The 16,053-nt window shown below is 35.9% G+C and overlaps 1 protein-coding gene across 1 annotated transcript; it reads right to left on the minus strand.

Moving 5' to 3' along the window:
- Positions 1–13,139: 13,139 nt before the first annotated feature.
- On the minus strand, positions 13,140–14,893 carry LOC133313415 (epsin-3). The gene is made up of 5 exons (XM_061514781.1): positions 14,787–14,893; positions 14,449–14,571; positions 14,174–14,335; positions 13,453–13,710; positions 13,140–13,392 (listed from the first exon to the last, which is right to left on the minus strand). Exons 1-5 carry the CDS (start codon positions 14,891–14,893, stop codon positions 13,140–13,142), a joined length of 903 nt encoding a protein of 300 aa, XP_061370765.1.
- Between the last annotated feature and the right edge of the window lie 1,160 nt (positions 14,894–16,053).

Genomic DNA, 16,053 nt, shown 5'->3' on the forward strand with positions numbered 1-16,053 from the left:
AGTCAAGCACTTTTGCTTAAACTGGCTTTTGTACCAAACTTGCAAGTGATACAAAATTATAGATTTTGCAATATTTTTGGCTGATTGAAGCAACTGTCCTTTCAAAAAAAAAATTACGAATTCACTTTACTTTCTAAATTACATATCAATTTATATTTATTTAATCGAAGTTGATAAAATGAGTCCACTTAAAAATTAAATTTTACACGCGATGTAATTTTATTTGCTGTCCGATGTTTATTCAGGTACTGATATCATTTTAAAATCTTGGACGAAAAGAAAAAAAATAATAAATTTTACATTTTACATTTTTAAATTTCCAAGGATTCAAAAAAATGCAACAAATAATTGAGAATTATTTATGATTTTAAATATTATTTATCTTAATAGATTTTAAATAAAATGAACCCTGATTAACAAGTGTCGCAATTAACTTGAAATATCAGCCACATTTTGAATTGATTTAGCATGCATTGTGTCCACACCAAAATTGCTGACAATGATCCATTTACTAATGATTTAACATTAATGTATATAACATCAAAATTTATATATAATGTCCTTTTCTCATTTCCAAATGGATTTAATCCGATAAGGACATGGTGGAATACTATTCGATAAGGACATTTATTCTGGTGCGTAAGGAGATGAAACCAGATATATAACCAGAAGGTAGTTTGATTGTTGATCCATGTATCTCGTTAGACTTCAAAAATCCTGGTAACAAAAAACTGGCATAAAAAACAAGTATCTAGTATATGAAATGAGAGTAGATCCTTTGATGTTTTATTTAATTTTAACATGATATAATTATGTAGAAGAATGATACTCATATAAAAATAAATCAATAATAACAAGAGAATAAAATATGAGACGATCCATTTTCAAAGTTGAATCCTTTTTTATTTTTATGTAGATGTGATGTTTCTTATGGGAAAAATTACTCTTATTTTATATGTGATAATTTTTTCTCCTACACACTCTTCGATAATTATGCCACATTTTTTTTCTTTTCTTTTTATTTTTCAAGTGGTGGAGCCCACAAATTTATCTTTATGACATAAGATAACTTATCTCCTTTAATATGAAATTAATAAAATTCGTATGTTATATAGCCGTTACTAAATGTAGTGGGTACGATGTATCCGATAATTAGGATCGTACCGTGTTTAATAATAGGATCAGGATTTCGAGGATCAAGCGTAGTACATTTAATACTAAATAAGAGTTGAGTTAAATACAAAAATAATAATAAGAGGAGTTGAGTTGCTATTTTGTCTCATATCGGTAACAACACTACACAGGAAAAGAAGGGTCGAAGAAATGGATGTTAATAAAAAATTAATATGATATAGTCATGTGAAAAAATTACAATCATACAAAGGTAAATCAACAGTTATGATTTCGTCACTATTTATTTTATAATTTTTTTTTCTCTTCTCTTTTATTATCGTTAATCTACTTTTGTATAGTTATGATTCTCGACGTGACATGGTTACGTGAAATTTTACATCTAGATCCATAGTCAACATATTTTCGATCCATAGTCAACATATTTTCAAGCCAATGGATTGACTTACGTCATCACCAACTTTTCCCCTGAGTCTTAGCCGAAACGATGAGGAGGAATCTATATCTTAAGTTATGATGAAGAAAACGGACCTTTATCACCGCCAACTCAATTATTGAAAATGAAGAGGAATCTATTCTTGAACGGCAAATGACACATTTATCTTTTTTTATTAAAATTGTTATGCTTTTGCCTTTGATGTTTTCCACTCTATTTTTTATGAGGTCTCTTTTTTCTTATGTTCTTCTACTTTTTTATTGTTGTAGTCCTTATTTAATCATTAATTATCAGATAGATCTTAATTATAAATTATTTTTAAAAATTTAACTTCTTCAGAAAACATAATACTAATCTGTCCTGTTTGATTGTTGATCATCAAGTTTATTCGGATATTTTTTGAAAATACATAATTATGTATCATGAATAATACATAATTATTAAGGGTATGTAAAAAATAATAATATTATAATTATGTACTATTCATAATCCATAATTATTATTTTTTAAAATTTTATAACTATATATTACTCGTAATACGTAGTTATTTTTTATTGCAGCAATTTATGCAACATGAAATCCATTTTGCCTTTATAAAAAGATATAATTTTACTGCCTTTGTCTCATTTGTTTCTTGTAATAATATATTTTGTATTATACATTAAACTGCCTGAGCATTAATAGAATATAATATATGTATGCATTTGTCTAATTCTCCCGTGCATGAAACTGGAAATAATTGATAATGCAGCATATAATGTCTTCGAATCCGACAAACTTATGGATGGTAGTGAGAACATTACATAGAGATGGTAACTCATCAATAATTTTTATTTTAATGGACCCTATTACTATAACTAAGGGAGGCTCCACCCTCCTCGACAAACGTGCGCTCCATCAAAGCCGTAAAGGGAGTAGAAGGGGAAGGGAGAGAGGACTTGGGTGAAGTGGAAAAGTGATTTTAGAAGTTTTTACCTTCAGCACTTAAATTGTATTTTAAAAAATAAGTCTCTCACCTTTTAAGTGAAGGATACCTCAAAAAATAGAAATTTCAATTCTGTATTGATAATGGAAAGCATCAATATAAGAAAGTTTACTCATATTACAAAAGTAAATTAGTCTCCACCTGCTAAACGTTTTTTTTTTTCTTAAAAAAAATTAATATTTCCCATCCCAATACGAAACTATTTGATACGCTCAAATTACTTAAGAAAAATAAACAAAAACAAATATGTTCATTATCCATTTCAAAACTAATTAAAAAAAAATATTTATTAGCTAAATTAAAACTAAGAAGTACAACAAAACCACTTGATCAAATTACATATCATGATATAAATGGACTATGGACACAGGTTTAAGAGAAAAATCAATTATAATAAAGAAAGAACTATAAACTTGATTTAATCAAGCGAATGTTCAAAAAAATTAATTTTGTTGATGGACATATATAAGTGGAAGGCATTACTCCAGCATTGGACCTTAACTGAGTGAAATGTTTGAGTTGGTAATGAACGGGTGATTAAATGATGGTTGTTGAGCTGCCCTTATTATATATTTGCTAGGTAGATGATTAAAGCTTTTAAACATTATTATTATTATTATTATTGCACTCAGACAGGAAACCATAATTAGTTTATTTATTACTCTATTTATCTTAAAATTATTTTTATTATTTAATGTTTTATACAATGATTAAAGAAATCATTAAATATAATAGGAATGGTCTGATAAGGTAGGATGTTAACTTCAGCTGGTTAGCAAGTATTGGATTATTATTAGACCAAAAGTTATAGTCCTCTCAGTTAATTTTTATTAGTTCAAGCATCATGGTTCAACTTAATTTCTTCATTCCCAGGCACAGAAAAATAAAAAACATATTTATCTCTAAAAATAATAAGAAAAAAAAAAAACAGAATGGTTATGACCTGTACTTCGGTTCATCTCCTCTGTGGTTGTTACGGTCTCCGCAAGAGTTCTGTACTCGATTTAAGTTATTATAAAAATTTAAAAAGTTATTAAATATTATCAACAATTAATTCCCAATTTCCCATTAGGTACTTGTAACCTTGACAAAAAAACTTTTGGACTTCTTTTGTAACTTAAAAAACGAAACATTAATATGTAAAAATAAATAATAACTTAAAAATAACATATACGCAAATCTACACCCCTTTACTAACTACCAAACCTTTCTTTGTTAAATATGGGCTCAGTCAATTAAAATTAGGTTTGGTTGGCTCGTAACCGGGTTAAAATGAACCGAGTTGGGTTAGAAAAAATGAGTTAGTAACTCGAGTCAGCCCGACTAGTTTCAGCTCGAAAAAAATCGAGCCAATCCACGGGTCAAACGAGTTGGCTCGCGAGTTATGATTTTTTTTTAATATAAAAGTATAAAAATTAATGAAGGTAAAGTGAAAAGCTAAAACCTAAAATTCCAATTCCAAAGACCCAAACGAAAATATCCTCTGCCAATAAGTCCAAAACCGTGCATTAAGGACTTTTTTTTAGTATGTTACTATGTTTGACAGTGTGAATGTGGTGCCAATTGCCAATAAGTCCAAGTCCAACTGCAAAAAGAATTTTCTATGGTTTATCTGTATAATGTCTTTGTATTGAATGAATTAATAATTTGGGGAAAAAATTTAGAAGTTATAGCATCAATGAAAATTTGTTTTTTTCTATTTTTTTGAGTCAACCCGCGAGCTAACTCTAACCCGACTCGGGTCGGGTTGGGTTGAGTTTTTTGGCTCGTTTATTTTTCGAGCCAACCCTAACCCGACTCGTTTTGTTCGGATTGAACACGGGTTGGGTCGGGTTGAGCCGAGTTGGCCCATTTTGCCAACCCTAATTAAAATAACGAAGCTCCCGAAAAAAAATTGTATTTTTAGGTGAGAACATATTGATCAAAGTAAAAAAAATTATGATCGAGAGCGCGTGGGGGAGATTTTTTTTTTTCCTCTGCGAGGGTTTCGTATTTTTTCTCATCTCTAGATGACGATGGTGGAGAGAGGGGGAAGACCCCCTGATTCTGAGGAGGGGGAAGCGAGAGACAGAGAGACTAAGAAGGCTAAGGGTGAGGGATTGGTGGATCTGGACATGCATGATCCGAATCTGGTAGCGGGCGCTACGGTGGAGGAGGAAATGTTGACGGAGCTGAGTAGTGGAGGACCGGTGTTGACAGGGAAGGGAGATGGCAGTTTCAGGGATCCTAGGAAGCTGGTGTCTTATATGGACCAGCTCCTCCGCGTGAATGGTGTGTGGGATGATCGTCAAGTTGTCGAGGATGACGACTGGTTTGCTCAGAGCCGAAGAGATGAATTGGATGAGGAAGAGGCCATCAAAGCGTATAAACAAACGCAGGAGGATGACCCACTAAATCCTTATTACCAGTTTGATGTCCTGGAGAAAGTGGATCTGTGTAAGAAGTGGAGAATGGCACTAATTGTGAAGCTGATGGGGAAGAGATTGGGGGCACGTTTCCTTTGGAATAGATTGCATAAATTGTGGAGCCTTGAAGGAGAATATCGAGTGCTGGACTTGGAAAATGACCATTTCATGGTGGAATTCGAAAAAATGCAAGACTATTTGTTTGTTCAGCAACAAGGGCCTTGGGTTGTAGCTGATCACTATTTGGTAGTGCAGAGATGGAGACCGAATTTTGATCCCTATGATGATGGTGTGAAGAAATTAGCGGTGTGGATCCGAATTCCTGGAGTTCCTCGAGAGTTCTATACTTATAAGGACCTTTGGAGGATGGGGAACATGGTGGGGAGGACGCTTCGGATTGATGCAAGCTCCTTAAGACATAGTGAACTGGATCAGCAAGAGGAGATCACTGAGAGAGGTAAGTTTGCCCGTATTTGTGTTGAAGTTGACTTAAGTAAAAGTTTACTGTCGAAATTTAGAATTGGGCGTAGACAATTGTATATTGGGTATGAGGGGCTGCACCTCATATGTTTTTGCTGTGGGCAATATGGCCATAAGAAAGATCATTGCATGTTTAACCCTGATAATCTGCGAAGATCTGAGGAGGAACATGGTGTGGGGGGTCAGGGACCTACTGATATTCCTAGTAGTGGGATGATGGAAAACAAACAGGAAGTGGAGGGAAGTCAAGAGGAAGATGGTTTCGGGAACTGGATGAATGTCTAGAGGTACAATAAGAATAGGAGGGTTAATCAACAACAGAAACCTAAAGGCATAAGTACGGGGAAAGGGAAACAAGTGGGAGTTGGCTTGGTCCAGGATGTAAGGATTTGGGCTTCAGGCTCGAGGTTCTCAGCACTAGGAGAACTAAAGGAAGATGATATCTCTGGGTTGGGATTGCCTACAGATGAGACTAAGCAAGAAGGTTCAGGGGTAGCCAAGGGAAGTGGACCGAGTAGTAAAGGAACTGAACCTAGAAGGAAAAAAGGAAGCACTGGAGGTAAATTAAATGCCCAACTACCTTCTGCTCATATGCAGGTAAATAAAAAGAATGTTGGGTCTCAGGTGACTGGGACGAGCAAGGTGCAGGGGAATGTTAAAGATAAGAGTGAAGTCATTCTCATCAAGCCAGCAAGTTCTAATAAGAATTCTGGGAGAGGGGTTACAGGATATGGGATTCTGATGGAAGGAAGTAGAGGGTCTGGACAGGGGGTAAGTTTGAAGGATAAACCACCAGATGACCCCATGGAAGGAGGAAAGGTAGGCAGTATGAGTAAGGATCCTATGATCTTGGACGATATCACCAATTTTGGTGGGATACAGATACCTAAAGGAACTGGTTGAGTTTGGAGCTGTTTTGGGCTCTAAGTTACGGGTTGTTATTATTTTGTCTATGATAGTGTGCTCATGGAATTGTAGGGGAGCAGGAAAAAAGGGATTTTCCTCTCTAATTAAAGATATGGTGTACCAGAATAACATTCAGGTTCTGGCTTTGCGAGAAACTAGAGTGAGTGGTAAGAGGGCTGAAAAAATTATTAGGAGTTTGGGGTTTGATAGCTATTTTAGGAGAGAGGCTACTGGCTTTTCTGGGGGCATTTGGTTGCTTTGGAATAAGAGTGTGGCTTCTGTGTCTGTGTTATTGGATGAGCATCAATTTGTTCATTCGAGATTATGCTGGATAGAGAATTGGAAGGAAGAATTTCTCACCTTTGTTTATGGGAGTCCTAGAAGGATGGAGAGGAGGATCCTTTGGGATTGCCTTAGAGAAATTGGTTTGACCATGGGAAATAATTGGGCTGTCATGGGAGACTTTAATGCCTTTTTGGAGGAAAATGAGAAGGAAGGAGGCAGTGAGGTGTGTTGGGGGAGTGTTCAGGAGTTCTCTAGCTGTATGAGTGATTGTCAACTTGCGGATTTGGGTTTTTCTGGGCCCAAATTTACTTGGAAGAGGGGAAAACTTCGAGAAAGGATTGATAGAATTATGGTGAATGAGGCCTGGCATCTGAATTTCTTTAACAGGTCAGTTCAGCACTTGTTGTTCAATGGATCTGACCATAGACCAATTTTGCTCAAGGATGATTCTCGGGTGAAGATAGCTGGGGGTTGTAAACCTTTCAGATTTTTGGCAGCATGGCTGACAAATGAGGATTTTGGTTCGGTTGTGAAGTCTTGTTGGCATCAAAATTCTAATTGGCTGGAAGCTAGAGATAAGTTTCAACAAGAAGCTGGCCTTTGGCATCAGAATACCTTTAAAGCCTTACATAGGAGGAAGAAGAAGTTACAAGGAAGACTTAGAGGTTTGGACTTCGAGTTGAGTAGGTGCCCCAGTGAGACCATGGAAAGGTTGCATAAGGATCTATGCAGGAATTGAACTCCATTTATGTCCAGGAGGAATTGACTTGGTTTCAGAGAGCTAGATCTAAATGGCTGGCCTTTGGAGACAAGAATACAAAATTCTTTCATTCTGCTACTGTTGCAAGATGTAGGAAAAATAAAGTCAAAGCCCTGAAAGATGATGGAGGTGTTTGGGTAGAGGAGCCTGAGGAGTTGAAGTGTCTAGCTGTAAATTTCTTCAAAAATCTTTATATGGAGGAGTGTCAAGCTGATACCAGCATGAGTATAGGAAATTTATTTCCTAACATTGATAGTATGAGTTGGAGGAATTTGGGGGCAGTTCCAGATTCTGTTGAGATAAGGAACACATTTTTTAGTATGAAGCCGTATAAAGCTCCTGGTGTAGATGGCCTGCATGCAGTGTTTTTTCATTCTCAGTGGGATAAGGTGGGGGAGACTGTGGTTAGGTGTATAAAAGAAATCTTTGAAGATCCTAGCAAGGTGGAGAAGATCAATCAAACTCTCATAGTTTTGATTCCTAAAGTTGACAGCCCTGAGGTGATCAGTCAATTTCGGCCCATTTCTTTGTGTAATGTGATGTATAAGGCAGTCACAAAGATTGTGGCAGGGAGGGTAAGGAATCACTTGTGTGAGCTGATTATGCCGAACCAATGTAGCTTTGTCAAAGGTAGGCACTCTTCTGATAATATTACCATTGCTCAGGAAATTTTTCATTCGATGAGGAAGAAAAAAGGAGCTAAAGGTTGGATGGATATTAAGGTGGATTTAGAGAAAGCGTATGACAGAGTTAGCTGGGAGTTTCTTCAGGAGACTCTGGTGGTGGCTGGGTTTCCAGAATCCGTAGTTAGTATCATTATGGCTTGTGTGTCAACTTCAACTATGAATCTGTTGTGGAATGGCTTTCAAACAGAGGATTTTAAGCCTACAAGGGGAGTTAGGCAAGGAGATCCTTTATCTCCTTACCTATTTGTTTTGTGTATGGAGAGATTGGGTCATTTGATTCATAAGGCTGTTGACCAGAAGATGTGGAAACCAGTGAAGCTTGGTAGGAAAGGCCCTCCCATCTCTCACTTATTTTTTTGCGGATGATCTTCTGTTATTTATGGATGCTGAGGTTAATCAAGCTGAATTGGTTACAAATATTTTGTCCCAATTCTGTCTAGCTTCGGGTCAAAAGGTTAGTGAGGATAAGACCAAAGTCTTCTATTCGAAGAATGTGAATCATATTAGAAGGAGAGATCTTAGCCAGATTATGAAGTTCTCATCTACAGCTGACTTGGGTAAATACCTAGGAGTGCCTATCTTGCACAAAAGGGTGAATAAGAACACCTTTAGGCACATTCTTGAGAAGACTAGCAACAAACTGAATGCCTGGAAATAGAGAACTTTATCTTTTGCAGGGAGGGTGATTTTAACCAAATCAGTTCTTGAGGCTTTACCAACTTGCTCTATGCAGACAACCCTTATTCCGGTTGGAACTTGTGATCTTATTGAGCAGAAGATGAGGGGTTTTGTGTGGGGTTCTGATAGGGAAGTTAAGAAGGTGCATGCTTTACCTTGGAACTTTGTTTGCAAGTTAAAAAGCAATGGTGGTTTGGGGATCAGGAGCCTAAGACAGACTAATAAGGCTTGTATCATGAAGGTTGCTCATGGTCTTCTCACTAATAAGGATCAATTGTGGGCTAAAGTGTTAAGAAGTAAATACAAGATGGAAGACTGCTTGATTCCAGATGTTTCTAAGAAACCAGGAGTTTCCAATCTTTGGCAAGGAATTACCCGAGTGTGGCCCCAAATTCTAGATGGATCCAGAGTTATGGTGGGTAATGGGAAGGATACTTCCTTTTGGAATGACAAGTGGTTGCCTATTGGTCTCCTGAGAGATCATGTTACTCAAGAAATTCGAGTTGATTTGATGGGATATGAGGTTGGAGCTATGGTGAAGGAGAATGGAGAGTATTGGACTGGAGGCAGTTTGAACACCTTTTAACGAGTGAAGCTGTGCATCAGGTTGCAGGTACTTGCCCTCCCAATTCTCTGGATGGGGAGGATAGGGTAATTTGGGACCTATCCCAGGATGGCAGGTTCACTATTAAAACAGCTTATGAAAAGCTAAGAACAGAACCTATTGTGCAGGATAATCTGAGTTGGAACACTGTTTGGGACTGGGGAGGGCCTCCTAGGATAAAGACTTTTCTCTGGCTTGCTCTTGGAGAAAAGTTGCTTACAAACCAAAGAAGGATGCAGAGACATATGTCAGATTCTGAATCCTGTCCTAGATGTTATGTGTTAGCTGAAAGTTGTGCTCATGTTTTGAGAGATTGTGATTGGGCAAAATCTGTGTGGAGGACTTTGGTTAAGCCTGGAAAGTGGGATGGTTTTTTGAACATGCCCTTTTCAGAGTGGCTGCAATCCAATTTGATACCAAAGCAAAGCTGTGTGGTTGGTGATAGTGGGTATATTCTGTTTGGTATTATTTGTTGGTCCCTGTGGAAAGACAGAAATAGCTTGGTGTTTGAAGATCAAGCTTCTAGTGTGGATGTTCTGGTTCGAAGCTCTTGCATTTATCTGGCTAATTTCCTGGATGCAAATACTATGTACAGGAAAGCAGGGTTATGGAGCTACCTCAAAGCTGAAGTGATGATTCAGTGGGTTCCTCCCCCCTTGGATGGATTAAGATTAATGTTGATGGTTCAGCTCGAAGGAATAATAGCCAGTGTGGGTGTGGGGGTCTGTTGAGAGATGACTCTGGACATTGGGTTACTGGTTTTATAAAAAATCTGGGAAGTGGTTGTTCTGTTAAGTCAGAAGTGTGGGGTCTCTATTTAGGCCTCCTTTTAGCATGGAACAGGGGTTACAGGAAAGTGGTTCTGGAAGGGGATTCCTTGGTGGCATTCCAGCTTGTTAAAGAGGGATGTGCTTTAAGTCATCCTCTTGTTTTTTTGATTCAAAAAATTAAGCAGCTGTTGAGCTTGGATTGGCAAGTAGATTTAATTCATGTGTACAGAGAAGCTAATCGGGTGGCTGATTATTTGGCTGGGATGGCTTATGGCTATGGATGGGATACTGTTTATTTTGATGTTCCCCCTGAGGGGTGTATAGATTTACTAGGTAGTGACTACAGGGGGGTTGCCTGGCCAAGAGTGGTCAGTGTGATGTAGGCTTGTCTTTGTCTTTATGTTTCTGTTGGTATCAAAAAAAAAAAAAAAAAAAAAAAATTATTGAAGTCAAATAATTTCCATTGTACAATTATAAAAGTAATTTCCGCACACGTGTGTTCTTTCTTTTATTTTATTTTTGGTTTTTTTTTTCTAATGGATTTGTGTTATAGGAGTTTAAGCGTTCTATTACATTTTTCTGTGGATGTGGATTTTAATCAGGTATTAGAGAAGCCTAATTGATAAGATAAAGCTTGCAGGGTGCAGAAAATTTTGCTCAAAATGTTAGATGAAGATTATGGCCTCATATACAAAACCCCCCCAAAAGGAAACTGGCTTATCTGGACATATAATAAAAGAGCAAATGCTTTTTTTGGAAAGATTTGATTGTTGGCCTTATGATGCACTTAAGTCACCATAAATTAGACGTTTCAGATTTAAAGCTTTTTATGGATTTTAATAATTGCAGACGTTTCAGTTTGCATGACTTAATGTTTTGTTTATGATTATTTCCGTTTTGTATCAGTTTTTAAAACCATTGATGGTCCTTTGTTGTCAGTTACTTTTTGTATTGCCTTTAAAAGGCAGGTTAGAAGGATGTGAGAGAAGACTTTTGATGATTGAAGAATGATAATATAGCAGAAAATTTCTGCATTTTCCTAAAAGCCTACTTTCCATATAATTTTGCATCATTTGGTATCAGAGCCTGGTTGCCTTAAAGATGGCTGAGCAGGAAAATTGCGGAGGTCGTGGTCGTGGTCGTGGTCGTGGACGAAGAGGTCGTGGCGGCAGACGCGGTGAACCTACCGATGGTGATTATTATACTGATGCGAGAGATGCTGAAATTGAGGAAAAGGACAGACGGATCCAAGAACTCGAACAACTGCTTGCAGAGGCACAGTTGCACGAGTCAGATGAAGGATGGGAATCTGAAAGATCATCTCATGAGGAGGAAAGGAGATTCTGGAACCGGAACCAGGAGCGACAAGGACGAAGTCAACCTGGAAATCAATCCTTTTTTTGCTAATATTGAGGTGAAGATTGAGATCCTGGAATTCGAAGGCACCACTCATCCAGATGAGTTTATCGACGGGTCACACACCGTCGAAAAGGTCTTTGACATCATAGACTTGACAGAAGACCAGAAGGTCCCAATCTATGATGAATATGATGAAGAGCAAGATGATGAGAATCCTGTTATGGATGCTCCAATTTATGACAAGTTCCCTATCTATGATAAGTATGATTGGGAGCAAGACGACGAGAATCCAGAGGTGAAAGAAATCTCTTGTAGTGATTCCGATGGGAAGTCAGTTATTAGGAATTCTAATATCTCTGACAAAGATGAAGTTCTCCCCAAAGATATCATGCAGAATGATCTTTCATCCAAGAAGTCTTTAGTTTGCAAGCAGTATTATGAATTTGGGGACAACGAGCATAACAACCTTATGCTCCATGGAGATAAAGATTTAGCTTTTGGTAAAAGTTTAATTGGAGATCGTCAAAGGCAATGGGACTTGCTGGTACATCAGACAAAGTTTTCCTATGACGGATCACAGATGCGATCATTGATCCAAACTACAACTGAATATACCAAGCATGTCAAAGAATTGCATTTCCAAGTCCTAATCTTAGTTAGGAAATTTGGTGATATTGTACCAGAAGAGTTGCCGCCTGGATTACCACCTGAAGACGTTGCAGATTCGAGGGCAAATCTTTTCCTAGTGGGAGAGGATGATGCACTTAAGTCACCATAAATTAGACGTTTCAGATTTAAAGCTTTTTATGGATTTTAATAATTGCAGACGTTTCAGTTTGCATGACTTAATGTTTTGTTTATGATTATTTCCGTTTTGTATCAGTTTTTAAAACCATTGATGGTCTTTGTTGTCAGTTACTTTTTGTATTGCCTTTAAAAGACAGGTTAGAAGGATGTGAGAGAAGACTTTTGATGATTGAAGAATGATAATATAGCAGAAAACTTCTGCATTTTCCTGAAAGCCTACTTTCCATATAATTTTGCATCACCTTATGCAATATTCTCCTACCTTGACTGTTGGCCTAATGTCATTGTCAACGGATTGGAATTATCCTCTTATTTGAACTCTAACATTTGTCCTTATCAAAAATTCAAAATGCTATTGTGAAGGGGCATTATCTTTGACAATACAGTGATGTTCAACACGGACTGATATTATGTGTTCACTTATCTTATATGATAATTCATATATATAAGTTGCTATGTGTCACAAAACACATGCAAGGTAGGAGAATATTTTTTTGTACTCCGGGATCATCGTTGATTGACTGGTCTCTTTGTGAAAATAAGAAGTGTAAAAAGGGAAAGAAAGAAAATAACAAGAATAAAAAAGGAAAGAAAAAATTGGTCTTGTGAGAGAGCATCAAATTTTGGATGCTCTTCGATCTTAAAAATTATTTCGGTAAGGTAGAAACTTCTCTCTCAACTAATTATTATGTACAGTAAAGAAGAAAAATGTTATCATATTTTGTACTTCATTCAAAGGACAAAACAAATTACAAAACAATATGAAATTTTCAAAAGGGGAATCATTAGTGTTTCTATTAACATGTCATGATATGGCCATTCTCTTTTACGATTATATTGTCTCCCCTTAAAACCAAAATGAATGTTGGCGATCAAACTTCTTTTTAGTCCTCTTGCTTCCAACATCAGAGATGCATCTGAATTCAATCTGTTCACGACTTCCTCCAATAGTGCCACTACCAATAATCTTGGAGCAGATTCCACTTACAAACCCTTTTGGTTTTTCCATGTCTTCATCCTCATCAGAAACAATCAAAACATCTTTCTCTCCACCTGCAGGACCATCCCAAATGTGGTTTTTGTCCCCATGGTTTACCTTCCTTGGTGGGAAGACTATATTATTGTCATCTCCTGTGGAGGGTAAGTGGTACTTGTTTAACTGATCATTGGAGTCAATGTAATAAACAGGAGTACTTCTTGTAGAAAATGAAGAAAAAGATGAAGAGCCTTGTGATGCTTCAGAAGATGATGAGCAAGGTGATGATGAAGATGATGGAGAGTTCAATGAACTTCCAAAGCCTTGTATTTCATTTGTTATTTTGAGAGCCTTCAAACGTGCTTCTCTGAGAGCTTCTCCTCCCTCTAAAAGTTTGAGTATTTGTTCTGATAGTTTTTGCATTCTAGATCCCCAGTTAAACCTGAAACAAATAACAAGTTGATTCATATGGCAGGAATTAATGAAAATGAAAATTGAAATTATGAATTTATTAGAATATTTAAAGAGGATAGACAATGTATGAAAACTAAGAGGTGTCCACGTTCTGAATTTTTTTTCATTGTAAGGAAAATGCTATACAAAGTATAGAAACACCAAAACTCACAAATGCTCCTTCAGCATGGTTAGATTTATTTCAAAATATTAAAATATTTTCAGACCCTTTTGAATTCATTTTATCTACTACAGCAATTTAGAAACTTTCCTTTTGCTAGTTTTTCTTCTACCAAGAGCTTTGATAGTGTAACTTCAGTAGTCTTTTAATTTCTACCCTCATTTACATTTTCCATGTATCTTAATTTTTAACCGCTATAGTAAAATAAACTTAATGAAAATAAACAAATTTATGATACCATTAACTGGATTTGTCGGATTCAAAACTTTACCCTCTTTCATCAATATGTGTAAAACTTCCTAGTTCTTCAATAATTTCAGCATCACACTGAAATTCTCGGGCAAACTCTTCAGGACCATGGGTTAGCATAAATTCCAGAAGAACTAGTGCTTTGTAAGATTGCCTCCATTGTTCCCAATTGATGTTGTACAATCTGCACTTTAAATGATATAATAAGCAGCTAGAAGATGTAACATCTTTAAATTTGGAATATATAATATGCCAGCTTAAAAATCTCGCAAAAAGCCAATGAACAAGCATATATACCTTCCATGAAGAACATCAACAATCCTCCAATATTCTTCTACATCAAAGGATGCCTCTGCAATTCTAGTCATTGTTTTGGCATCAGGGCTGCAATCATCTTTATTTGTTGCTTCCTCAGCCAGCCTAATGATATAGTATTATATATGTTAATGTCCATTAATCCAGAGCTGCCAATGTCATTTGGAAACCATAAATATAAATTAACAACTCAAAAGAGTTCCAATGATTTTCCAGATACTGTGTGAGAACAGCATATAAATTATTCCTAAGAAATTTTGTACTACTATTCTTCCTTTAATTTCTTAAACCATTGTGTATACATACACACAAACACTTACATTTCAGCTTCAGTAACATCAGTAAACGTGATTCTAGCAGATTTATACTTTTCTTGTAGGAAATTTGTTGTCTGCTTCTTGATTTGGTCTAGGAATATGCTACCCATTACTACTACTTTGATCAAACTTTCAACTGGTTGATTATGAATATAGTTCTCTTAACACATGAATTGTTAGCTTTCTGTAGTAATTAGTATAATATAGGCTAAACAGTAAACAATTAATATGGTACTCAATTACAAATGGAAAAAAGAGAGGATAAAGCATGGAAGTGAGTTAATTGCAGGCTATAAGAATACAAGTTTATGGATAGCCAAAATTATAGCTCAGACAATGCAGGAACAATGCTCATTGACAAAAATGAAAGAAGAAGAAAGAAGAGAGAATGGACCAATATAGAAGGTTGACCGAATATAATTTATGAATTTGCCTCTAGCCATTATTTTTAGAAAATATTGGCAATACTGAAAACTAGGATCTTCACACAATAGCAACCATTAGGATTCATATATACCTTTAATTTGAATTCATGTTAATTATCCCAATCCTTTCTTCCTTGGGTTAATCAACTCCTTCCCAAGGTTTGGTGAAATCATTTAAGTCTCAACATTCATTTAAAATTAATTAATTAATAAAAACTAAACCCATCAATTAATTAGAACGAGAAACGGGTTCATGATTTAGTGACATTTGAATTAAAATGCTGAAAGATATAATTAAAGGATTCCCTACTTTTTTGGCAGATAACCGGAGGTTTCCCTACTTTGTATCCATTTCCTGTTTCCCAAAAAATGCCACCGTTATTATTATTATTATTTAAAAGGGAGAAGTGTTTGTTATTTTAAATGATATAAAGTTATGTCATTTTAAGAGAGAGATAAACACAAAATAATATTTTTTTATTTAAAATTTAAATAAAAAAAAAACCACTCACTTTTTTCCCATAATTTTTATTTTTTGTGTTTATTTCTCTCCTAAAATAACATACTTATGTCATTTAAAATTACAAACATCAAACCCTTATTTAAAAGACAAATTTAATAATCTAAAGTGAAGAATTCTAGTTAGAAAGGTAAGTGCAAGCAATAACCTCTAATGAGATAGATTTGCAAAATGGGTTTGTTCACCTCATTAAGTCTTGACGCATGCGGGTAGAGCCAAATCATCCATAATAATAAAGGCTTGCACAGGTTAAAAGTCCTCTCCACTAGGGCTAATAATACTGAAAATTATTCTAAACTTTTTTAATAAATAAATATTTAATACT

This window comes from Gastrolobium bilobum, unplaced genomic scaffold (assembly GCF_033153095.1).
Source record: "Gastrolobium bilobum isolate Gb01-03AN ecotype WA unplaced genomic scaffold, APGP_CSIRO_Gbil_v1 utg11941, whole genome shotgun sequence".
In the NCBI taxonomy this organism is placed as follows: Eukaryota; Viridiplantae; Streptophyta; class Magnoliopsida; order Fabales; family Fabaceae; genus Gastrolobium; species Gastrolobium bilobum.

Excerpts from the sequence above, each read along its gene's own strand:
- LOC133313415 (XM_061514781.1), bottom strand. The coding sequence starts at position 14,893 with ATGGGTAGCATATTCCTAGACCAAATCAAGAAGCAGACAACAAATTTC. Across the intron at positions 14,336-14,448 it reads GTTGATGTTCTTCATGGAAG|ATTGTACAACATCAATTGGG; the intron begins GTATATATGCTT and ends TTTAAAGTGCAG. Across the intron at positions 13,711-14,173 it reads ACACATATTGATGAAAGAGG|GTTTAACTGGGGATCTAGAA; the intron begins GTAAAGTTTTGA and ends TATTTGTTTCAG.